The sequence below is a fragment of the Panthera onca genome, chromosome A1 (genome assembly GCF_046562875.1).
Source record: "Panthera onca isolate mPanOnc1 chromosome A1, mPanOnc1 haplotype 2, whole genome shotgun sequence".
Lineage (NCBI taxonomy): Eukaryota > Metazoa > Chordata > Mammalia > Carnivora > Felidae > Panthera > Panthera onca.
In genome coordinates this window covers 117,315,921-117,342,258 of record NC_138339.1, presented here as the reverse complement: position 1 = coordinate 117,342,258, position 26,338 = coordinate 117,315,921, and the positions used below count along the sequence as shown (strand labels likewise).

General features: G+C 42.3%; 1 protein-coding gene and 1 long non-coding RNA gene across 13 annotated transcripts in view; both read right to left on the bottom strand.

Moving 5' to 3' along the window:
- Positions 1–2,398: 2,398 nt before the first annotated feature.
- On the bottom strand, positions 2,399–8,363 carry LOC132680186 (uncharacterized). Its single transcript, XR_009610568.2, has 3 exons — positions 8,231–8,363; positions 5,891–5,994; positions 2,399–2,529 (listed from the first exon to the last, which is right to left on the bottom strand). It is a non-coding gene; the product is annotated as an uncharacterized LOC132680186 (long non-coding RNA).
- Positions 8,364–11,105: 2,742 nt separating this feature from the next.
- PPP2R2B (protein phosphatase 2 regulatory subunit Bbeta) overlaps positions 11,106–26,338 on the bottom strand; it is a 465,243-nt gene continuing 450,010 nt past the window's right edge. For all 12 annotated transcript variants that reach the window (XM_060635811.3, XM_060635808.3, XM_060635807.3 and 9 more), the window contains 3 exons: positions 22,968–23,137; positions 14,371–14,462; positions 11,106–11,825 (listed from right to left, as the gene is read on the bottom strand). In XM_060635811.3, coding sequence (XP_060491794.1) covers positions 11,546–11,825; positions 14,371–14,462; positions 22,968–23,137 — 542 coding nt within the window. In that variant the 3' untranslated portion in view covers positions 11,106–11,545. The remainder of the gene's footprint in view (positions 11,826–14,370; positions 14,463–22,967; positions 23,138–26,338) is intronic.

Here is a 26,338-nt window from a genome sequence, read left to right as displayed (position 1 = left end):
CCCAGAGCTGGCCAGTGATAGTGCCTCGAATCTGTTCCCATGTACACTATTAAGGTGCACAGGGAACTTAGATTGGGTGCTTAAACCTGCGAGAGCTCCAGCAGCTCCTCCACCGTTTGGCAGACTCTAAGGCTTTTTCCTTTATATTCCAGATGCCCTCTTAAACTGAGGCTTTTATTCTATGCCCCAGGTCAGATGAATCTGCTCACACCCCTTAGTACTATTCTTCCCCATTGGAGTTTGCTGGGTGGGAGGTGAGGCCGCCTCCCTTGTTACCTTGGCTGAGACATACCCTCTTGTCATTCTGTGGTCTTTTGTTGTGCAGAAGCTGTTCAGTCAGTTCTCAGTTCCTCTTCAGGGAGAATTGCTCTATAAGTGGCTGTAGACTTGGTGTGTCCCTGGAGGAGGTGGATTCAGGGTCTTCCTATGTTGCCATTTTGGTTCAGAACCCTGTTGTTTTTTTTTTAATAGATTGATAGGAACTGTATTTTCTTTTTTTTTTATTTTAATATTTTATTTTTGAGAGAGAGAGAGAGAGAGAGAGAGAGAGAGAGAGAGAGAGATGGAGTGTGAGCAGAGGAGGGGCAGAGAGAGAGAGGGAGACACAGAATCTGAAACAGGCTCCAGGCTTTGAGCTGTTAGCACAGGCCGGATGCAGGGCTTGAACCCATGAACCATGAACCATATGAGATCATGACCTGAGCCAAGTTAGACGCTTACCTGACTGAGCCACCCAGGAGCCTCGAAACTGTATTTTACAGTGGGCAAATATCTACTCCCTTATCTCTGAAATATGCTTTGCCTACGGTTCTTGTGACTCTAATGCTTCCTTCTTTACTACTTGGGGTGTGCGCCATTACCCCTGAGTGTGCTCCCCAGGATCCTCTCCACTGCTGGAAGAGTTTTGATCTGCACTCTCCCTGTGCCATTCCCTCCATAAAGGCCAGGACACACTGATGACTAACGGTCTGTCATATCCAGTAATATCTAGGTCATAGTTCCCCCCCCCCCTCCCTAGCTGCCCTACTGGCTCCTCAAACTCATTATGTCCTGAAGCAGACCTCTTACCTTTTTCTTTTCCTCCCCCTGAGCCCTAATCTCATTCCTTCACTATCTACCTCTTTTCATACTATTGCTTATCATCTTAGGTATTAACTGTTGGCTCTCGTGCCAGTCTCTGAGTTATACTGATAACACCACTTCACTTTTTCCTACACCCCCAGTTCAGGCCCTCATTCTCTTTCCTGGACCACTTCAACAGCTTCCTAAGTAAGGTCCCTGCTTTCAATCTTGTCTACCTCACATGTGTCATTTGTACAGTTGCCAGAATTATCTTTGAAAATGCAATTCCATCTGTGTCAATTCTCTTAAGAATCTTCCAGCAGTACTCCATTAACTGCTGAGTGACACCTAAATCCTCTAAATGGCCCTCTGCAGTCTTGGCCCTGCTCTTTCCCCAGCACTTGGCCAATCCTAGCCAAAAGCCTTTCAACAAAATCAAACTACTAGTGGAGCTCGGAGGTGGGTGGGGCTTCTCAACATGGACCTTTGCTCATGTTTGTGCTCATCTGGCTACCCCCATCTGGCTTCCCTTAGGATTGAACTTCATTTCATCCATTCCAGAAGATGAGATGCTCTAACTCTTTACACCTATAATAAACTACACCTATCTCTGCCATTGTATTAACCATGTTCTATTGCAATTACCTGTTGGAATTACATTTTTTATTAGACTCTTCTCCTTGGGGTTATGATATCTTATTTATCTGTGTAGCTTAATTACTGAGACATAATCAAATACAAACAATGGTTTGGTCAAATACCTATAGGAAGGCAAATAATACAGCATTTTATTTTGTGGGTAGATAATTAATGTAGTGAATAAATGTAATGGCCTATCTGTGTGAATCTGTGCCATTGTGGACACTAGTGAGACTTGGCGTGGGACACTTCTCCCAGCACCTGCAGAACTGTGGTACCACAGACAGAAATGTTGAAAGCTCTTTGAGTATGAATTAAAACTTGTTATTCACACCTTCCACCTACACTTGAGTAGACACATGAGTTTTAGGTACACGAGGGGGAAAAAACCACAACGAAATAAGGCTGATCTTGGAGATTCAGAAGACCTTGTTTTAGTCTTGATCTTGGAGTAACTTTCTGTGCAAATGTGGGCAGATAAAAACACTTCCCTGATCATGCAAGAGCCTGAGAAAATTGAAATGTCACCACAAACTATAATAGTCAATTGTTACTCATTACTAGGATAGTTGTTCCATCCAAAATGTTGTTGTGACTAAGCAACATAACAAGCAGGTGAGAAAGGACGTCATTACACTTTAACTTGGAGCCATATAATTTTATTATCCACCAAGGCAGCAGAGTTTTAATGTGTAAATGAATCCCCAGTTCGGATATAAAATACAGTAAAAAAAAAATTTACAACCTTTGTTTCCAGGTTGTTTTCTTAGGCAGCTGGGAAGCACCCACCATTCTGACAGGCAGAATCATGAATTCAGAGATGATTACCTGAGAGAGAAGGATCTGTTAGTGGGGTATTGAGGCTATGCGTGTGTGTGCATGTGTGCATGCATGTGTGTGTGATAGGTTAAGAAGAATCCATCATTTGTTTAATGTGGGAGAAGAGGGAAAAATGTAATTGCCATTCTTGCAAGATTCAACCGTATGGCCCTCTGGGGCCATCATTGGAGACTGATGGGAGTTAGTTAACCGTGCTTGTGCTGGTCACAGTGAAGAGCTGTTTTGAGCCACATTTTATTTGTGAAATGGCACATTCTTTTTGTACTTTGGAAGACCTCAGCTTTTGAACTGAGCTTTCTTTTCCATGATGAACACTTAGAATTTCTATGACATTTGTCAGATCTTCAATGAATATACCCATCTTTGAGCGTCAGCTGATTCCTTCATCAACAAGCATGTCAGATGTAACTAATTAACCTTTCTGCCTTTCCAAAAAGGAATGAAAAGTAAGCAATATCCCTCATCTTGTCAGGAAATGAAGGGCTGAAAAATGGAGGCTGCCATTGAATAAATGTCCCACGGAATGAAGAAAACAACCCTGGTGTCCTAGCCCTGGTGTTCTTCCTGTTAAGAGTTCCATCATAGGCTAGGGAACCATGCTGTAGGGTACTGAGCAGTACTGCTTTGTGGCTGCCTTGTAACACGACCCACCCCACTTTCTTTCCTGCAGAGAAATAGGTGCTGTTTAACATGTATTTGTTTTCTGCTGTCTTTGATAAATTCAGGCTGACTGTTCATAAGGTACCTGCACTTGCAGTTGGAAACCACTAACCTAGATGAAATATGACTTTCAATTATGCCACAGTCAAAGAAGCTGAAATAAGAAAGTCAAAGTTGGTGGGGGGGAGTCAAGTATCTTTTTTTTTTATTAGAGTGACTTGGACATGGAGAATAAATTCCAGCATTCACACCTCACACATTCCCCACCAATCCGACTATTCACCCACCTCTAATTTGTTGTTGTGCCTCTCCACTGCCCACAGAGTCTCCCCTTCTAGATTGTGGACACCAAGGCAAATGAAAATGCCAATCTTGTAGCATCCTTGTCTTGCTGTATTAGGCGTGGGTTTAGCTCTGAGTGATTTCTTTGGGGAACTGCTTGCCTTTCCAAAGAACATCCACGGGAAGGTTTGCCTCACCTCTTGTTTCAAAGTGGAAGGGTTGAAAATAATAGCTCTTGTCACTTCCCTTTGCCTTGTTATGGGGAATATTTAGTGCTAGAGCTGGGATGTGGGGGTAATATCTTGGATGTGATAATGTTGCTCCTTGCATCAGTGAACATGGTATTGATTGTAAGCTGTCAACCTTTCTGCATGCTCTGCAGAGTCCCAGAAGGCTGGCTACTGCTGGGAGGTAATGCATCAGGCAGGGACACATGTGTTCTATTAACTACGGTTGCAATCTAACCTTGGTGGCTTGCTCTTAAAGCATCTTGGCTCACTAGTTCTGAGTTTTTTTTTTTTTTTACTTCTTGACTCCTCTGAGCAGTCCTGTGATGCCATATACCAAGGTCCACTTGACTCAAACTCCCAGTGGCAAACTGCTCATCTTGTAAGCTTCCTGGGGACAGAGGCTGTGTCTGTCTTCTTCACTCATTTATTTCTTCATTCATTCAACAAATATTTATTGAGCACCTACTAGGAGCCAGAGACTTCTCTATGCTCTGGGGATACAAAAGTGAACTAAATAATGCCTTGGGAACTTAGGGTGGTCAAGAAAGGAACACTCGAGCTGAATTTATTAAAATATTCCCTGTGCCTGGACATGAATATTTGCTAAGCTATGGAAACCATAATTCCTCAATTGAGTCATTTACAGCATACCTATTGGAGAATCTCTGATGTGTAAACTCATTAATGATTATTATTACCTCGTATATCCTGCGTGGCTGTTCTCCACCTTATGTCTCCTTATTTCTCTTGGTCCACCCTCCCGTTTTTCCTAGTCCAGCATACCAGAATATTGTAAGTCCCATGCCATGTACTTTTTTTTTTTTAACCTTTGCATATACTATCTTGACACCTGGAACACTCTTTTCCTTTCTCTTCCCCTGGATAATTCATTCCCTATTTATCTTTCAAGATTTGCTTTAGGAGTCCCCTCCTTTCAGTAGCTTCTGGACTAGGTGAACCGGTGTTACTTGGCATTCTTCTGGGACCCTGAGATACCCATGAGACCTATTTTATAGTCCTAAAAGAACAATAGCAAGAAACATGCATGGAGTACTTATTGTTGGTCAGGAACAATTCTAAAATGTTTTAAATCATTCAGTCTTCATAGCAATTTTATGAGATAGGTGCCATTTTGTCCTTATTTTATCAATAAGGAAATGGAGACCTAGAGGGGTTAAGTAATTGACCAAGGGTCATTCAGTTTATTAAGTGGTGGGAACTGTTTGAAACCAGGCAGGCGCCCTGGGCTCTTAACCATGACATTGTACTGTTAATACTGCCTGTGAATTTGTCTGTATCCCACATGACACTGTAAGCCCTTTGAGGACAGGGAGTATTAATATTGCTTCCCCAGACCACCTTGCAGATGGTCTGAGCAGATAGTATGTGATCAATCATTCAGTGTTTATTGAATGAATAAATGAATGCATGAACATGACTCAAACTGAGCACCTGTTTAGAATGCTAAAACAGTGCCTTTCCTTTTACCAATGAAGCAGCCTCCTCCCATCACTTCTATGCCAGCCTTCCTGGGTTCTCTTTGACCCACATAAGAATTTACTACTCTCGCTGGGGTGGGGGGGGGAGTGTATCACTAGCCAATCAGTGCAAGAACTCCAGTACTTGTGGTTGGTCCCACTTCCCTGTGGTCTCTAGGTTTCTGTGCAAGGCTGAGTTTGGGAGAAGTACTGTCTCCTCTCTGATTCAAACCAAATGCAGCAACCTAAATGACAGGGTTCGCAACAAAGAGTTAAGAGTTGGGAGGAAAGGAGCTGTCCATCAAAAAACCAAGGTTGGCTTTTCAGGGAATTAGGGATAGGGAGTGGATTGGGAATGTGGCAGTTATTATGCCCGTTTCTTTCCTGGCAGTGATCATTGTTGTGACAACGTCTAAGGCAGGAATCAGCAGAGATGGCAGATCACCTTGTTTGGCCACCAGCAGTTTAACCAATGGTGCATGGAAGGTCTAAATTGGAGGATAGTTAAACAGTAATAATAAGGTCAGGGTTAGGGGTTAGAGATCTCTGTGAGCCACTTGACTTTGCGCTCTGTTTTAGTGACAGACCAAATTTGTATTCCTTGTCAGCTGTCAGGCAATATTTGTTTGCAGAGAGATGGTCTGTTTGAATCCTCACTAGTGGAAAAAGAAAAAGACAAAGTAGCTATGCATTACTCACTACAGTGATGGAAGTACAGGATCTGGGACAGGACAGATCTCGATGAAACTTCTGTCTGCGTAACACTAACTGTGTCACTGAACCTTTTTTAGTAGGCTTCTCAACTGTAAAAAGGGAGTAACATGTTGATCCATCAGGTGATTGTAATGATTTTAAAAAGTGCCTATACTGTGCTTGTGATATAATAAGTGCCCATTAATAGTAGCTTCCTTTTATTCTTGCCATCTATTTTGCACTTAAACACAGTCTTTGGATATGGGGGCTTAATAAATACTTGTTACTGGAGCGCCTGGGTGCTCAGTTGGTCTAGCATCTGACTCTTGATTTTGGCTCCTGTCATGATCCCAGGGTTGTGGGATCGAGCCCCGCATTGGGCTCTATGCTGAGTGTGGAGACCATTTGGGATTCTCATTCTCTCTCCCCCTCTCCCCCTCTCCCCCTCTCCCCCTGTCAATAAGAAAACATTCTTGTTAATGAATGAAAGAAAGAAGGGCTAGGCTAGTTCTGGCAAATGGAAAATGTGTTTCTGACAGAATGAAAGAAACCTCAACTTCATGCTCCCATGCCATATCCATTCTCACATACGTTGTTCTCCCTACTGGAAATGCCATATCATGTTTTGAGTGTTGACTGAACCACTTTAATACTCTATTTAGAGGTCATGTAGTCTGAAAGGTTGTTTTCGTATCCATCCTCATTAACTATTTCCTTATTAATTATTAATTAATTACATGCTGCTCCTATATGGCTGTCATCTCCTGGAGGGTGGGGACGAGTGGCTTTATCTCTGTGACTCCAGCCCCTTGTTGGGGCCTGGCTGCATGATACTTGCCAGGCACTCACTTTATGATTAATATTGATGAACTTATGGGTCAATATGGGACTTGTTTGCTAATCAGTAACTTCCAACTGTATATATAATGTGAGATGAGATAGAGGATAAGAATGCTGACCAAAATGTCTGGTTCTGTCACTTGTGAACTGTGTAAACTTAGTGAAGTTACACAATCTGCCTCCATTTCCTTATCTGTAAAATGGAAACCATAATAGTACCAGCATTTAGAGTTTCAGGCATAAATGAATTAAGAGATGGGAAATTTTTGAACACAACCTGGCCCGTAATAAGAAGGACTCATTAAATGTTAGCTACTATCATGTATTAAACAGTATTTCAAGAATTCTGTCTTTAGAGTCAGATATCTTGAGTTGGAGTCCTGGTTCTGTCTCTTACTGGCTATATGCCTGTGGCTACGTTGACAACTTGAGTCTATTTCCTCATTTCCAAAACGAACATAATACTGGCATTAATCTCAGGGGCTTAAAGAAGGAAGATAATGAGAAATTACAAGTATGTCTTCATAGTGAGAATTGTTGCTGTTACGATTTTTATGGTGCTTCAAACTTACCAAGCAATTATAAGTAAATACATTTCTTGTGCTTCTCACAGTAATTCTGTGAGCGAGGACAGATTGTTTTGTGACTATTTCACAGGTGACGACGTGACTGATGCACACCTTAAGTGACTTCTAGAAGTTTCTTAATTACTTTTCAGTGGAGTCAGGGGCAGGATCCACATTTCCTATTCCCCAGTTCCACATTCTTTCTATGACAGGCAAGTCATTCCAAGGGAAAGCAGTTCCTGAGGCTTGACTTAGAAATAGGGGAGGAAGGGATGGGTTAAGCTCTGACAGATACCTAGTGACTCAGGGGGCAGTGTGAATGTTTCCTAGGGGTGAAGTGGTGATTGCAGTATCTTTGGTGGTACTGTTTAAAACACACTGCCTTGGGGTGCCTGAGTGGCTCAGTCAGTTTAAGTGTACGACTCTTGATTCCAACTCAGATCACAATCTCACAATTTGTGAGTTTGAGCCCTGTGTTGGGCTCTGTGCTGAGAGTGTGGAGCCTGCTTGGGATTCTCTCTCTCTCTCTCTCTCTCTCTCTCTCTCTCTCTGCCCCTCCCCAACTTGTGTGCTTGCTCTCTCTCAAAATAAATAAAAAACATTAAAAAAAAACCCCACACCTGCCTCATCTACATGTCCGTAATGGAGTCAGATTAGGAAGAGGGCTCACTCAGGATGTGGACTATAGTGTCACCTCCAAAGCTTTGCTATTAGGCTTACTAGGGCTCTCTTGAGCCCTGCAGACAGTCAGCAGAGTGAATAGACAAGCATGAATCCGTAGGGGTGGGAGAATAGGTAGGAGGGGAGCCTTAGCCAGTTGGTTTGAAGGAAGGGAAATTGTGGTCTCCCCCTTGTCAGTGATTGACCATTTTAGGGTCAACTTTCAGGATAATGGGTCCTGAAGTGTTGAAAAGAAATACATTGGAGATGGATGACTTACTTCATTGGGTATGGAGCTAAAAGAATTTTAGCTTCATCCTGGTTCCAACTGACTGCCTTTCATATGCTGGTTGTGTTAATAGGTGTTGCTATGGTTAATTATGAGATCACTGAGAAGTTTAAAGATGCTTTACCGACAGGCCCTCCCCCCCCCCCCCCCCACACACACACACAGCTGTCCAATAGAGTGAAGACAGGAGCCAGACTTTAAGGATTTAAGAAGCAAATGGGTTCTTACTGCCCACTCACCTGTGTGCACCCCACTACTTGATGTTCATTTACATGTTTCTTCTTTGTTACTTCAAAATCCTCTTCTACCTCCAGATAAGACAGCATGGATCTCTGCCCAAGTGCAGCTTTTTAAATGTCAGGAACTCTGTTTTATTTGGATCATTTCAATAAAGCCTTGGGAAGCTCTAACTCCCTCTCCTCCTCAGTCAGCTGCCATCCTTCAGTGCAAAGTGATGGCTCATACCAAGCAGCAGACTTTGCACTATTAGGCAGAGCAGGGCTCTTAGAACCCAACACACTGTTGACAGTGTGGCAAGTCAGCGTTCAGGTAGCTTTTAGTGTCAGCTGGAACAGGGATTGATTGGGTGGATGTTGAAGATCCCCAGCATGGGAGCAGAAGGAAACTGGGATTGTAAAATACCTAGTTCAGTACCTGGCACAGAGCAGGTCATTGATGATACATGGTGGTGGCGATTGCTGCCTGAGGTCTAGTCTCTAGCGCCTTCCTCTCCTGTTCCAGTCCAGGAATCTTGTATGTTTTTTTCCTGATGCATTCTTTATTCAAGTGGCTGCTCTGTGCTCTTAACTCTGAGATCTCTGGCAAATCCCTCCCACTCTCTGGATCTATGTGCCAAGGGTGTAGGACTAAGCATGGGGGATTTTATGAAGATCCACAGATAGCATGCAGGGGGCCTGTGAATCCCTCAAAACCATGACCAAAGCTGTCATGGGTTGTGGGAAGCACTGGTGACTGTAGTTAGTGAAGAAGCATTGTCCATCGGGACTCTCTGATGCCTCCGAATATTCTCTGATAGCAGTTACTCTGTGTCCTAAAGTTGGAACATGTTCTTCATGGTTCACAAGATGATTGTAGGTGGTACTTGGGTACATTTGTTATATTACTTGGTATGTGATTATTTTAATGTCTAAAAAACACTAAAATGGATATTTCATCATTATTTCTTTGGAGGAGGCTGTTACTTTTAAAAAAGGTGACTTAAATGAGCAATAGCACAGAGGTTGGTTGATGCCTAAGTTTGAGCAACAGTGATCTCTCACAAGCCCCACCTGGTACAAAGAGAGGAGATGAGTCTCAGAGGAGCAGAGAGAAGGCCATAAGGAAGCTGATAGTAAACTTTGGAGAATAACTCATTGTTCCTTCTATCTATCCTGATAAGACAATTCTCTATCAGCTGGAGAAGTTTCTGATCCTCTCTAAAGTCTCCTCCAAGAACACTGTCCCAGCCAGGCCAGGCAGGAATCCTGCCCAGAGAGTTTCCACCTGGGCCACTTTATGGACAATGCCTGAAGAGAGGCTTTCATTGAGGGAAGAGGAGAAACACTGAGGAAAAAAGTCACATCTTTTATCCACATGATCCTTCAATTTTGAGAAGTACTTCTCATATTTTAATGTTTCTGAAATTGGGATGCATCTTACAAAGTGGTGTTCTCTTAAGTTCTAGATAGCTATTACCTTGCCAAAAAGCTGTTATTAAATGGATAGTAGCTTAGAATGGAAATAGGGTTCCTATTTTTTTCCTGCCTCCCCAAGCAATGTAAACTTGGAGTTGGAACTTGTAATAAATATGTGAATCAAAAGAGACTTTCTCTTTAAAATAAAAATGCTCATTTCAAGCCATTTGTTAACTCACAAAATGGAAGATTCGTGAATAAGAAGGGGAATGAGTCAGCAAGACAGGTATGGAGATACTAAGCTCAGACCCAGCTTTCTGGGAACCTCCCACCTCCTCCTTCAAATTTATAAATCCTATGAATTCATTTAGTTTTCCCAGAGTTGTGCCCTGCAGAACCTTCTGGAACTTAAAAGAAGTCTGAATGGTAAACGTGGAGGGGGAAGGATGAACCAGACTGCATAGGTTCAAGCAGACTTCACTGTACTGTGGAAGATTCTTGACTCTCCCATATTCCATTTTTGTAGGAAGAGAGCCCTTTGGTGCATTTTTCTAAATGGTGAGCTTGAGGTGGATTAGAAACACTTGATTAGACTTCACAAACGAGCATTTTTTACGGGCCATTTTTGTTCTAGCTGCGGTGGAGATGGATGGATTGTGACTCTTGGTCACCAAACCCAGGAAGAGGGAGGGGGTTGGGTAGCAGACACACCCAAAAGGAACAGACCAGCCTTTCTCCAGGAGCCAGGGGTGGTGCTGCCGCATCATTTCGAATGCCAGATAATAAACAACCAGACCTTGGCCTTTAGAAGTCAATGGAATAAATAAACTGGAAAAGGTTGAAGAGAAAAAGCCAACCAACATGTAAGTAGAGGATTATATGGAGCCATTTAAAATTACAAAAAGCAGGCATAACAAGGCAGCAGATGGAATCTGGCCCCACATGGCCTTGCCAAGCTAACTCTGAGAAGCACTGTGTGGAAAGTGTTCTCTTTATGTCCCCTGAAGCATTCATGGGGTTTCCTAGCCAAATTCTCAGGCTGTTTCTATGGCGCTTACAAAGAAAAAGAGTATAGCAGTGGTGATGTGTCCCCTCCCTTCTCATTCTGGGTCCTCTTCGTGGCCTCGTGAAATAAATCTCCGGTTCAAATTAGACTGTTAATAAAAAGTGCTGTGGGGGCAGGGGATGCTGACTGCTTGTGATTTTTCACACACAAAAAAGGAGAATGTCTCTAAGAGTAAACGGTGTTTATTTTTTTGTTGATTTTTTTTTCAATCAAATGGAATTGCTTAATTAAAAAAAACTTATCTCTTTTCTCTTTAAATACTACAGACAACCTCATTTTATCTCAGCAGACACCTAGGAACAAAACACTGGACCCACCAGAGAAAACCGGGCAATAAAAGCATCAGAAATTCAAGTCAACTATGGAGAATTAGTGTTAGCTGGCAGCTCTCAATTCTAAACACAAGTGTCTCAGAACCTATTGGGTTTGACAAAAGTCTCTTAGAACTGGGGATCTGGGAAAGTTGGACTCTTTTTAATTCTATTCCAATTGTTTTCTGCATAGGGAAATTAATGTCAATGCATCAAATGAAGACCAAAAGAAACATTTAAAAACATGTTTGACTAGTATTCAGTATGTGAGATTATTAAGTAATAACTTGTCCTCCTAGTTAACCTTGTCCTGGAATATATATAGGTTATTTGTAGCCGCCACTGCTATAATATTTTCTGAAGGATGCCAAGCTGTATGCAAGATCTTTTTGCTAAAGTCCAGACTGTCAACGCTGATCTCGTCTTTTCTTCGCTTGCCCCCCACGCACACTTTTCGCGGTTTTAGAATAGCCCGGGGTTTGCTGTTTTCCCTCGAGGCCTCAAGGGTGACATCACGCTTGGTGTTTCTGTCGAACATCCTGAAGAAGTTGTTGTAGGAGCCTGTCATGATGACGCTGCAATGTAGAGAGGAAATAGGGAGTGACTGAATGCTCTGGAGAAAGGCAGTAACCTATCCCCATTGTGTCTTTCTGGAGCTAATGGTGTTACATCATGGGCAGCTTATGACACCCTAAGTTTTATGAAAAACCAAAAACCCAAACAGGCTCAACAGTGTGACTGTGGTTTAAGTCCTGAATCACTAAGAGCAACAAGCTCTTTGATTGATTGGCAAATGGAGGGCTGTGATAATCCTCCTTGGTAATTCTGTTGGATAGATCCCTTATCTGGGTCTGTAAATGAGTTTTAATCATACCAGCCCTACCTCCCTCAGCATTGTGAGGCTGGAGGGAGGTCGTGACAGGAGGAACACTTCGGAAACTTTGTAATAGTGGGGCCTCCATGTTGCCCAAGCTCCAAGGCTGTCCCCAGTCAGTCGGCATGGTGGGAGAAACCCTGAGCGTATAGCGCACTGACCCGTGTGCGTCCTCCCTCTGCTGAGAGCCAGCTCTCGATTTAGCCTTGCCAGAAAAGTTACCTAAAAAGTGGATGTCATCATGGTTTCCCTCAGGAAGAGAGTAAACCAATTCAAATTTTAAAAGAACTTGGGAGGGGAAAGAAGCCTTGCCAGTGGATTCACAGATGGCTTCCATGTTTTTATAAGACCTCTCCATCCTCAGGCGTATTGATGATTTACTGAGAGCAGTGACTGCCAAAGCCTTCCAGATGCAAGAGACGGAGTCTTTACTGGTGACAGGCTGAGAGGGGGATAATGTTGCCTCAGTAACATCCCACAGGGGCTGCCCCTGGACAGGCTGGCTTGGCCTCATTTCTGGGTGAAGCCCTGATGGTCTGGTTAGACTGGGAGAGGATACACCTCATTGGTGTTCACATGGCATGAGTGCATAGACAGGGGAGGGGGAAGCTGAGAGCATGGGGCCACAGCCAGGGGAGATAGGTTTTTACGAACTGGATCAGCTGTGTCAGGCAAATCAATCAATGGCTAGATTCGGTTACTCTGGCCCAGGGAATGGATGTTGTGAAATGTGTTGGTCTCTGTAGTAGAATAAGCTGTTGTTACCTTATCAGGAAGGGTGCAGAATGCTTGACCGCTGCAGTCTCATCTTGCCTTACACACTCAGGCCTCCAGCCCACATGTGCCTAACTAACCCCAGGGCCTAGCACTCAGCCACTTGGCCTCATGGCTTCCCATGAACTGCCATTTGCTGGCCCCACCATCACTTGACCTGCTTTCAAACAGAGTCCTTCCTATTTATTTTTGTGTTTTTAAAACTCCAAACCTTATCTGAACCAAGAATTTTCTTGGTTATGGAAAGAAACTGTGACGTTATGAAAAAACAATGCTGACTTAAGATTCAAACTGAAAACTTCTTACTTTAGTCTCTACTACATACTAGCTCCTGAGCTGGAGAAGGTTACTTGACCTGGCTGAGCCTCAGTTTCTGCAACTATAAAATGGGCATGATGAAAACAACCTTGTCAGATTGTGGTCAGGATTCTAGAACATGATGTGTGAGGGGGTGACGCATAAGTACTTACTGAGTCTGGGTTAAGAGAGGTTATTGGAACAGTAACAAATAGGACACATCTATTAATCAACAATGAAAAAGTGAATTCTATATGAATCAATGTATTGATACAAATATACAAATAATGTAAAACACTTCCCCCTGGGGAGCTTTTGTTCCTACATCACAGCTGCTCCGTTGTCTCTTCCCTCTGCCTAATACCAAATGGGTGCTGCGACTTGGGTCCTCTGACATGTGGTGACTCTTGCCAGGCCTGCTACGTGGAAGGCACATTTTGGTTCACTGACAAAGCAGGCCGAATAATGGTCAGAAAAGCTTGTTTTTACAAAAAGCTCGAATCTGAGTGCCTTGCCATGACCGAATGGAGTGCTTCCAAACACTAGTGTGGGCGCCGCATTCCTCAACAAACTAAATCAGCTCCTAGTAGCCTGTACTTCATGTTGGAAGTCGGGGAATCATCTGTATTTGTCAAACTAAAAATGAACCATTAGAAGGTAATATGAAGTATGGTTGAAATAAAAGGCCTTAAAACAATAATAAATCATTTTGAGGGGATATGATAAATGAGGCCAACTAGAATTCAGCTAACCAATGACCAGGGCCTTTGGCCGGGTACACCAGAAGTGGTCAGGGATAATTTTCGACCTAGAAAGTACGCTCGGCAATAATCTGAGCTACTTAGGTTGGAACTTGGGAGGTGGATTGTTAGTGTTACTCATTTCAGCCATGTTGAGGTAGCTCTGGTATGTAAAACAGGATTTTCTCGCTGATGTTACACACTTACCTGTGCCAGTCCTGTAAGAGGATTCGAGGGTCTCAACACATGGTGCCCTTCATTTCAGGTCTGAGCTCAAGGGAAATCTGGTGACCCATACAGTGGACTCCTACCAGGGCTAGGGGCCTGATTTTCATCCCCCTTTGGCTGTGACCTCCTTAGGATCAGTTGCCCAGGGCCTCGGCCAGTACACGACCCACCTTTTGGAAGGTTCCCTAGCCACACAGCCTTTCTTACCTGTCTGACCCATTCCACACACACTCAAATTTATCAAAAATGCAGTCATTTTCATAGAGGGAGCACAACTTGCTGCGGAGGTAGTCATGCACCTGTTGGGGAAATAAATCAAGAGGGTCAGTTATTATTTTTAAAAATGATTATTTCTGTGAAGACCTCTTCTTCTGATGTGAGCTGTTAATTCGTCCAGTGGCCCAGGTCTGAATCCAGGCTGGGCTCTCTTTAGACAGGGGATATTAGGGTGGATTGATGAGCTGCTTATGTGGTGAGTGTGGATTAAAAAACTTTGCTGAATTAGCTAGTGGCCTATAGAAGGGCCCAGAAGGTGGTACAGTCCCCTTTTCTGAACTGATTTGCTAGTAGGCATTAGAGGACACCATTCGTTGCATCTTTAACTCAACACACGTCTATTGCCTTCCTACTATGAGCTTGGGCTAGGCAGTGAACACAATAGCCTTTGTGTGTTTTCTTCCAGTGTGGAGGCAGATGAACATTCACATGGGCCTTTTATTCTGAGAAAGGTGAGGAGACCTCACAGAAAGGATCACTGAGCTGTGTTGCGATAATGTAAGCCAGCAAATGCAGGGAGGTTCGTTATAACCTGCTGACAGATGATGGTTTGGATTTGGCGAGAGCAGTGGTGGGAAATGGTGAACTTTCCAGGCATGTTTGCAGGGAGACCTGATAGGACTCGTGGATGATGCACCTGTGAAGTACGAGAGAAGGGGAATCAAGATGGCTCCTCGACCTTTGTCTTGAGCAAGTGGAAGGATGGAGTTGCCATTTGTGTTTTTGGGTATGATCATTTGGAGATGTCCATGCAGGTAGAGCTGCCGAGGAAAGTCTGACGTAAAGGCTGCATCCCTGAAGTATGTAGCATTTCTCCCATTGGCATTTTAAGAAGCAAGGTTATTAGCTGAGAGTGAGGAAGGGCAGGAGAGGCTTAGGAATCAATGCTGCAATTCTGGAAGGCACTGGGGCCCCATGAAATTGTTGGATGTGAATTTTATATGAGACTGTCAGCACGGTTGGGTCATTCATCCCATGTTTGATGAGATGTTTTGGATATTGAAAAGCTCTCTGAGTCATTTGGACAGTGAAAGTATAACTCTGCAAATGGCCGCTTGCAGTCTTGGGCCTTGTCAGGGTACCTACTTCACTGCTTTGGTGACAAGAGAATCCATGTGTGGCATTTGATAACTCTGCTGTAGCTGAACTCATTGTCCTTCCTTCTCCTGCCATGTTTTGGGCATCCTGGACGTGGTACAAGTCTGATGTAGAAGGCCATTTCTGTTTGTAGGGCTGAAGACCTCTAGTGATTAAGAGTCTTTTGAGCAAAGAAGCAGAAGAGAGTCTGAGGGCAAAAATAGGATTGATTCTTGATCCTGACCAGGGTTTGGCAAACCTCTTCTATAAAGGGCCAGAGAGTAAATATTTATGCTTTGTGGGCCATATGACCTTGCTGGCAAACTCTCAGCTCAGCCCTTGTAATGTGAAAGTAGCCATACGTAATACATAAACAAATGAGTGGTGGGGTTGTATTCTAACAGAACTTTATTTACAAAAACAGGTGGGGGATAGGATTAGCCTCTGGGTCATAGTTTTGTTACTGAGGTCTTTGATGCCTTTTCTGGACTTGTCATTGACTTGTTTCTAGGTTCCTTGTCACAGAGGAAATAGAAGCCTGGGGCAATGGAAGCTAAATTTGTTGTTCCAGTGTAGGCACACCTTGGAGATATTGTGGGTTCCAGACCACTGCAATAAGGTGAATATCATAACAAAGTGAGTTAAATAAACTTTTTGCTTTCTTCGGGCATGTGAAGGTTATGATTACGCTATAGTCTATTAAGTGTGCAATAAATCTCCTTATCTAAAAAAACAATATATATACCTTAATAAATACTTAATGGCTAAAAAATGCTAAACATGAGATTTCCAGAGAGTTGTCCTCTTTTAGTAGTAGTAGGTCTTGCCTCAGTGTTCATGGCTGCGGCAATTTCTTAAAATAAGACAATAAAGTTTGCCATATTGATGGACTATTTCTTTCACAAATGATTTCTCTGTAGCATGTGATGTTGTTTGATAGCATTTTACTCACAGCAGAGCTTCTGTCAGAATGGGAGTCAATTCTTTCAAATTCTGCTGTTGTTTTATCAATGAAGTTTATGGGATCATCTGAATCCTTTGTTGACATTTCCACAGTCTTCCCAGCATCTTCACTGGGAGTAGATCCCATCTCAAGAAATCATGTTCTTTGAACTCCACATCCTTTGAAGTTTTATCATGAGATTATGGTGACTCAGTTCCATCTTTAGGCTCCACTTGATATTTCCATCACATCTGCAGTGATTTTTCTCCACTGAGGTCTGGAACCCCTCAAAGTCCTCCCTAAGGTCTGGAAGAACTTTTTCTAAACTCCTGTGAATGCTGATGTGTTGGCTTCTTCCCATGAGTGACATATGCTCTGAATGGCATATACTATGTTAGATTCTTTCCAGAAGGCTTTGCATTTACTGTGCCTGCATCCATCAGAGGAATCACTTATCTAGGACAGCTATAGCCTCATAAAATGTATTTTTTCAATAATAAGACTTGAAAGTCAAAATTGGAGTCAACCCTTTCAAACCCTCCTGCTGCTTTATCAGCTGTGTGTGAGAGTCTAAATTTGTGTTACTATATATGAGAACAACATTAATCTCACTGTCCATCTACATCAGAACTTTTGGGAGATAGGGTACACTGTCAATGAGCAATAATACTTTTAAAGGAATCTTTTTTTCTGAACAGTAGGTCTCAAGTGGGCTAAAAACACTCAGTAAACCACGTTGTAAACAGAGAGCGTGCTGTCACCCAGGCTTTGTTGTCCCATTTGTAGAGCACAGGTGAGTATATATAGCATATTTCTTAAGGGCCCTAGGATTTTCAGAATGGTAAATGAGCTCTGGATTCAACTTAGTCACCCACTGCATTTGCTCCTAACAAGAAAGTCAGCCTGTCCTTTGACGCTTTGATGCCAGGTATTGACTTCTCCTCTCTAGCTATAAAACTCCTTGATGGCATCTTTTTCCAAAGAAGGTTGTTTCTTCTACATTGAAAATATGATGCTTGGTGTAGCCACCTTCATGAATTATCATGCCTGGATCTTCTGGATAACTTGCTGTCGCTTCTGTATCAGCACTGGCTGCTTCAGATGTACTTTCGTGTTCTGCAGCTGGCTTCCTTCCTTAAACCTCCTGAACCAACCTGTCCTAGCTTTAATCAATCTTTTCTTCTGCACCTTCCTCATCTCTCTGACCCTTGACAACATTGAAGAGAGTTAGAGCCTTGCTCTGGATTATACTTTGGCTTAAGGGGATGTTGGGCCTGGTTTCATTTTTCTCTCTGGACCACTCATGTGTTTGCTGGAGTAGCACTTTTAATTCCCTTCAAGTACTTTTCCTTCAACATTCACACCCTGGCAAACTGTTTTGTGTAAGAGGCCTACCTTTCAGCCTACCTTGCTTTTTGCACAGCTTCCTTGCTGTGCTTAATCATTTCTAGTTGATGACTGAAAGTGAGAGATGTGGGACTCTTTCTTTTGTATGAACACTTTGAAGCCATTGGAGGGTTATTGCCTGGCCTAATTTCAACATTGTTGTGTCCAGGGAATATGGAGGCCAGAAGAGAAGCAGAGAGATGGGGAAAGGCTGGCAGGCAAACACACACACACACATCATATATTCCTTAAGCTCACCATCTTACATGGGCACAGTTTGTGGCACCCCAAAACAATTATGATAGTAATGCCAAAGATCATGCAACACAAATCATCATAACATATGATAAAGCTTGGAGATGGTAAACACGACACAGAGATGTGAAACGAGCAAATGTGTTGGAAAAAAGGCACTGGTAGACTTGGTCAATGTGGGGCTAAAACAAACCTTCAAATTTTTTTAAAGGCAGTATCTGGGAAGTGCGATAAAATGAGACATGCCTATACTCTAGTTTTCCTACTTTTTGGAGAAAAATTTGAGCCAAATAGCTCCTTATTTTCAGCCTTATCTCCATGCTACTCATTCCTCTGATGTGGTATAGAGCACTTTGCAGAGAAGGCACGGATGCGGAGTGTTCTGAGAATGGAGAAACTGGTTTTGAAAACACATGGTTAAGCAGTTTCTATGATACAGAACTTCTCAGAATCCTACAATGGTTGGGAACTGCAAAGCTCTAAGAAGGGGATAGATGATTATTTTCACTGTAATTAGTGTTAGAAAAGTATTTCACTGTAATTACTGAAAATTTTTTTTGGTTCAGCCTATACTCTTCTTTATGAACATATCAAAACATGGGTGGTTTGGAAGTGTGGATCCATTAGGAGGAACCACATTGCCCAAAACTATAAATGGTTCTTGAAAGACAAAAGTCAGGAGGGATCCAAAGGAAAATCTGGTCTGAACTAATACTTTCTCCTCCTCAACAGCTAAATTTTGGGCTGTTCCTACTGCTTTGGCTTCAAGTCCTCTATAGAAAGAGAACATTGAATATGAAGGTATGTTATCTTTATGTTGTGTTGCTAAAACAAGAAAGAAAACCTGAGGCAAACAAGATGGACCAACCTCCATCAGAGAAGAGAAGGTTAAGAACATTCATTAGAAACATCTAATATACAGAGCAAGAGACAACTTAAAATTCACCCAATTTGATGTTTTCTTCATGTTCTAAATATTTGTTGTCCATGTTCCTATTGTGTATGGCTTTCTTGACACTAAACTGAACCTCTCAACATAGTTTCTTAAATCATGAACTCATGGAAGCCTGGTGTTGTACAGTTAATGGACTGCTTATGAGGCCCAGCAAGAGTCAACTCTATTGGTTGGTTCTTACATTTCAGGGGTTGAAAAACTTCCCTTGTGAAGAGTCAGCAGGTATTTTAGGGTTTGTGGGCTATAATGTCTCTGTCACAACCACTCAACTCTGCCACTGTACTGTGAAAGCAACCAAGGACAATATATGCATGATCAGATGTGGCTGTGTTTCAGTAAAACTTCTTGTACTGAAACAAATGGAGGCTAGATTTGGCCCACCAGCCACAGTTTGCCAACCCCTATTCTGTAGGAAAACTTGAAAATAGCTAATTATAGATAAGTCTACAATTTGTTATTCCTGGAAAGATGCTTGAGACCAGTTGATGCATGTATGAAAATACACAGCAGGAACATTACTTACTTCACTCCCCAGGGAAGGTATTAGTAACTGATGATGGAATTATTTCCCTATGGGCCAGCCCTCACAGTCTTGTTCAACAGTGTTCTAGGAATTCAGAGTTTATTTACCATCTTTGATACATTAACATTTTTATATAGCATATGAATTTAAATTGCTTTGAAATATGCTATGTAAAGTTGAAATAAACTTTTGTAACACTGCATTTCAATACATGTGCTAGGATACCTATTTCATGGCCTTTGACAAAGAACACTTCCACATCTACCAGTAGCTGAACTTGGTTTGAGAAGCAGGCTCTTAAAATGCTTATTATTCCATGTCACAGCTCACTGTGTTCTAAAACTAGCTTTGTTCTTAAAGCCTTTCTCTAAAATGAAAGTGCTAATTGCTCCTGCCACTGAAGAGCCTAAATCCAGTTTTCTCTAATCCAGGCTTGCCAGCAGGCTACACCCCTGTCAACACCACCCACACTCAGGTTCTACTCGACACTGCCCTCTGTTTGGTATGGAGTTCATAACACTAGATGTTTGTCTGTGTAGTTGGAAGATGACGTTCCAGTTGGCTCTAGGCCTGGGCTGAAGGTAAGAGCCTGAAGGTAAGTGCTGTGAAGCGGGGCCCTGAAGTCTGGAAGGATCTAGGGGACAGTAAGACTCCAAATATATAGGGCAGGTTATTTCAACCACAAACTATCTCAATTACATATGTTGTCTTCATTTCTGGCCCCCAAACCTTCTCATAGGACCTTGTGTTACTCATAGTTGGTCAAAGTCCTGGGGGGTCCTCAATCTTCTCTCTGAATTTCTTCTGAAAGGTTGGCTTCTTCTGTGGCCACAGTAGTAGCAGGACTTTGGCTCATATGTATCAAGGTGGAGTAGGTGGGCTCCTTGCTGCTCCAGACCATGATTCCTTAGCTCTTCTGAAGAGCTCCCTGCTTTCCCTGAAGACTTGCTGCTGTCTACCTTGTTAGAGTCAGCAACAGTTCTGAGTCCCTCTGCCACATCCCTTGAGGCAATTGTAACACCCAGAGCCCCTGCCATCATTCTTCTGGTCTCTCAGTTACTTGGCCTCATCATTTTAAATGGTTTTTTTCTTTACCTCCTTGGTCTTTATGAGACTTGCCATGACTGTTAAGTGTACCTGTTTAACAAGTACTACTCTGTTGCTACTTCCTACCTTTTTAGTTCACTCCCTTTACTATCTTGATTCCATTAAGTCTTTAAATCCATTTTCCTGTCTACTTTTCTTCACCTAGTATTTCCCTCCTTACTACCTGAGGTTTAGTGGTCCATCCATCATTATAATCACACCCTTAGTATGTACCTTCAACAAATTTGACTTTATCTCTCCTTCCATTGTACTCAAGTGGATCCTTGAGCAACTCTACAACACAACTCAGTCTTAGATTTACAAACCTCCTGACTTTGATGGATGGATTATCCATCTTCCCATCTAAGACCAATTCTGCAGTGGACCTGTTCCATCTTGCTTCCCTCAAGCACTTAGCTGCTTGAATTATTCTTTCTCTACTGGCTTATTCCCATCAGCATAAAGTATGCTGTGATACACTTTCCTTATGCCTATATCCCATTCCAGATACCACTCCATTTCTCTGTTGCCCTTCAAACTAAAATTTCTTGCAAGAGTTATCTGTATTCATTGCACTCACATCTTCCATTTATAGTCTCTCTTGAAATCCATGCAAATCAGACCTTCATTACTACCACTCACCTCCACTTCTATCCATTGGCCTATTTTCTATCCATTCCTATTTGATTTAGCAACAGCATTTAGTAGTTGGTGTTTCCTTCTCCTTGAAATAGGCTCTTTGGCTCCCAGAACATTCCTCCTAGTTTGCCTTTTCTTAACCTGTAAATATCAGGTTCCCAGGGCACAGTCCTGACCTTTTCTTTTCTTTAAGCTAAGATATACCCAAACTCCAACTGAGCTGCCTACTTGCAGTTTCTGGATGTTTATTTGGCCCAAAATGTCCCAAACAAAATTCTCGATTTCCTCATCTGCATAAAATGGCACTGCCATTTTCCTAATTGGGCAGGATAAAAAAAACCTCGTTTCCTCTTACATCACATATCCAATTTGTTGTCAACTGCTATTGATTTTACAAGATTTTGGCCACTTCCATTCGTCACAAGCTCATCTGAGCTACTCTCAGCCTTTGACAGAATGTTGCAATAACTTCTTTACTGTTGTGTTTGCTACTATGTCCCCCTATAGGCTCTCCTCCCTAGCATAGCCAGAATGTGCTGGTCAATGATGAAAATGTTCTGGAATGGGATAGTGGTGAGGGTTCCACAACTTTGTGAATACATTCACATAGACTTCGAAAGGATGGATATTATGGTATGTGAATTATGTCTCAAGAAAAATAGGTAAGTTAAATCCCTGTCTAGAATTTTTGTACTTCTTTTAATCTAACCCAAAATATCTTTAAAAAGACCAGTTTATTCCTGCCTCTTGATCTTTGCTTCCATTGTGCTCTTACCTGAAATGAACTTCCTCAAATCCTTTCTACCTCAAAACCTGGTCTTCCTCTTCTAAGAAAAAGCCATTCTAAACACTGCACACTGCCTTCTCCTTTGTTCCCTTGGTCTATAAATCTACCAACCATTTAGCCAATGCTTAAGCCAAAAACCTGTGCACACTCTTCTTGATTGCTCTTCTCTTCATATTGAATCAGCAAGCGAAACTCACAGACTCTCCTCCTGCCTCTCCCTCTATCTGCTTGCTGCCAATTCCAGAGCCCCAACTGTCATCATTTCCTCCAAAACCTTTTAATGGTTTTCCATTGTACTCACCCTGAAGACAAAATAACCTAATGTTCTTTACCAGGGCCTAGATTTCTAGACTTCTTGATATCTTGAATACAGAACACGGGCAGAAGAACTTTCTGAACACACCAGCTATGAACATACTATCCTTCTAACGATATGACTTTTCTGGCTAGCTCCTGTCATTCAAGACTCAGCCTTAGGGTTTCTTTTTGCCAGACTGACCCTCTTTGTGTGTGCTTCCATGCACACAGTACCATCTCTTGCATCAACACCTACTCAGTTCCCTGTTCATCATCTGGCTTCCCCATCACACAGTCAGCTCAAAGAGAGCAGGATCATGTCTGTCTTGTTCACCTCTGTATCTGCAGTATCCATCCCACATCTAAATGGTCAGTAGATATGGGTTAAATTGAATCCAAGCTCCTCCTTCTGTACCCTTGTCTAAATCCTATAGCAATTGCAGGCTGGACCATTTTATGGAATTTATGATGATGTACTGTCTTTTACTCTTGTGTACTGTAAGCCTTTGTAGGCAGAAGCTGACTTGGAGGTCCACAAAGGAAGTGCCTTATGGAACTATGGGTGGGTGGTGGTCCGTACCTGGTAAGTTTCAATGGGGCGGTTTTCCATGTTGAGATCCCAGACTTTAACGGTCAGATAGTCTCTGGTCATGATATACCTCCCACTGTGGCTGAACTTCACATCCGAAATCGAAGAGATAATTTCAGAGAAAAACGACCTGTTGCTTGGATCTTCGGGCTCTTCAAAAACTGCACAGAAGAAGCAAAACAAGACAAAATGAGCACATCCTTTTCAACTAACTCTACCATGTATGGACCAGCTAGAAAGACAACAGTCTAACTTGGAGTAGAATCTTCAGAATGTGAGTAAGGTACTAATAGAGAACTGTCATCTCCCTGGAAGCAGAAAGTGATTACTGGTTTCTGTATTTTCCTTCTCATGGAAGGACTCACATGGGCCTGTACATTGATGGATCTAGCCCTGAGCATTTCCAAGCTCCAGGTCTATGGATCTACCTCTGTTACACAATTCCCCTGGTCTTTGTGGGTCACCTCTCATATCAAAACTTGGAGTCATCTGAGATGCCTAAAAATATGTTCATGGGTTTTTTTTTTTTTAGATATAAAATTACATAGTGTACAATTTCCTCATTTGAAGTTTATAGTTCATTGTTTTTGTCAGTATAATCACATACTTGTATAAGCATTGCAACAATCTAAATTTCAAACTTTCATCAACTAACCCTCAAAAATTCCATACCCATTTGCAGTTACTTCTGCTTCCCTACTCCTGCAGCCCTAGGAAATGACTAATCTGTTTTATGGTTGTATGAAATTACCTAATCTGGAAATTTCCCATAAATGGAATTATACAATGTAGGGTTTTCCTGTGACTACTTTCTCCTTTAGTAAACTGTTTCCAAGGTTCATCCATGCTCTAGTGGATATCAGCACTTCATTCCTTTTGATGGGTGAATAATAACTCATTGTATGGATATTCCAGATTTGGTTTATCCATTTATCAGTTGATAAACACTTGGGTGTCTACTTTTTGGCTATTACACATAATGCTGCTATGAACATTCATGCATAAGCTTTTGTGTGGACATTTATTTTCCTATCTCTTCGGTCATGGTTTTTAATAGTGTTGCTTTGCTGAGCCTCAGTCTTGTCTTTTGTGTATATTGTCCCTTTGCTCTGCTATCCAGGCACTTCTTACTCAGTAGCTTCAGCTGATTTCCACTTACACGAATAAAGGCACAGCCCCTCAGTTGGACAACAGAGCCCATCAAAAGTTGTTGTAACATGTCGATCTTGATTTTGAACTTCTCTGGTTCAAATGGAATATATAGAACATAGCTTAGGTATATTTTGAGTGTTCCCATTTCTAGGCCTGATTGTTCTGTCTTCACAGACTGAAATCCCTCTGGGCTCTTACGCCTCATCCTTCGCATACCATCTTTGCCTTAAATGATTTTTTTCACAGAAGCCCCCCACATTTGGTCTGGCCCACTTATTTAACAAGACCTCTGCTGCTCTCACATTGCTATTTAACACTTTGCATGTTTGTCTTACTGCAATTGCAGTGCGAGCTTCTTTTTGGTTTTTCTTTGTACTTAAAGACTTGGGCACAAATGTTCAATAAACATGTGTTGCTTGATTAGAACCAAAGTTAGATAAATGAATGAATTCTTTGCCATCTGTGTGCTCAGCATGTATGATGCACAGTTACAGACATTTGCCCATACTTATTTTTAACCTAAAATAATGGCAACTGAGTATGGTTTCACTTAAGTGTTTGTATCACAATCTTAGGCTGAACCAAACACCAGCCTGCAGGTTACTTTGCTAACATATCCTCCAGAGATTTCTCCTTCCTGCTCTACACAGAGTCAGTATCCAATTGTATGTAGAAAACCCACGACTACAATGAGTTCTCTTTCAAACCTTGTTGGAACAGCCAAACCAAAATCGTAATTTTCACCTAACCATGTAAGAGAACAACAAAAAAACCCTCATCAATCAGAACTGAACTTGAGAATTAAGCCAGTGAAACAGAAAAACCTCTCGGATTTTGATCAAGCATTAATGAAGGCCCCTGGCCTTGAAAACTAGATTTTCACATTAGTTTCCCTTCAAGGGAATCTCATTTGGACTGGGCACTTAGAAACGTCAGGCAAGCTCCATGCCAACATCTCAATAGACAAGCAGGAGCCCGGAGACTTGGTCATCTCCACCTGATGCACCTGTAGTCAATGGGAAGGGATAAGCGGACCTACTCTGGAGTCCATCAATTTCTGCCTCTGTCAATTACCAGCTGTTCACATTTTATTTACTATGCTGAGATTCAGTTTTCCCAGCTGCAGAAGGGGGATGCATATTGCTCGGAACATATGATTGACACATTGTAGGTTCTCAATAAATGTCAGGAGCTATTTTTATCCTCATTAGCATGCCCTGCTTCTCCATCAGCCAATCATATTTTATTTGAGACTGAGACTCTGGGACTGAGGACTACAGAACTTGTGGGCTATTTAAATGACATAAAGAATGTTTACAAGGTTATACCTAGCAATCTGTTCTCCACACATGTGGCCTACTGGGATGCCACTGTAGCAACCTTGTAAGGCCCGAAAATGACAGCCCCAGAAGATGGAGGTGAGATGAAAGACGACAATTCTTTCATCAGCCCACTACCCATTCTTATGTACGACACAGAGGGCAGGCTATAGGTAATGTAATGGCCAGCATAGCACTTGGCACCTTATACCATGTGTATGCATATCCAAGTCTCAATTTTTTTTAATGTTTTTATTCATTTTTGAGATGGAGAGAGACAGAGCATGAGCAGGGGAGGGGCAGAGAGAGAGAGAGGAAGACACAGAATCCGAAGCAGGCTCCAGGCTCTGAGCTGTCAGCACAGAACCCGACGGGGGGGCTTGAACTCACAGACTGTGAGATCATGACCTGAGCTGAAGTCCGATGCTTAACTGACTGAGCCACCCAGGTGCCCCGCATATCCAAGTCTTAATACCAAGTTGATGACTTATTTTCATTCATTCAGCAGCAACACTGAATAGTACTGATAATTACTGCTGACAGGGAGCTTACTACGTTCCAGGCCCTGTGCTTTATATGCTTTATCTCATTTAATCCTCACACTAGTTCTCTGACATAGAAACAATAATTGTTTATTTTACAGATGTGAACAATTAAGGCAGAGAGAGTTTGTGTCACCAGGGGACAATACAGCTAGACTGAGGTACAGCTGCACTTTGCACTCAGATCTCGCTGACTTTCAAGTCCTTGTTCTTAACCATGAATCAATTCTGCCTAGTGTCATGTACAAGGCCTTATTTTAGTAGCTGTAAGAAGGTAACCAGGGTAGAATCTACATAGAATCACCGAATCACCAAGCAGAAAGGCTCTTTTCCCACTAATGACGACACT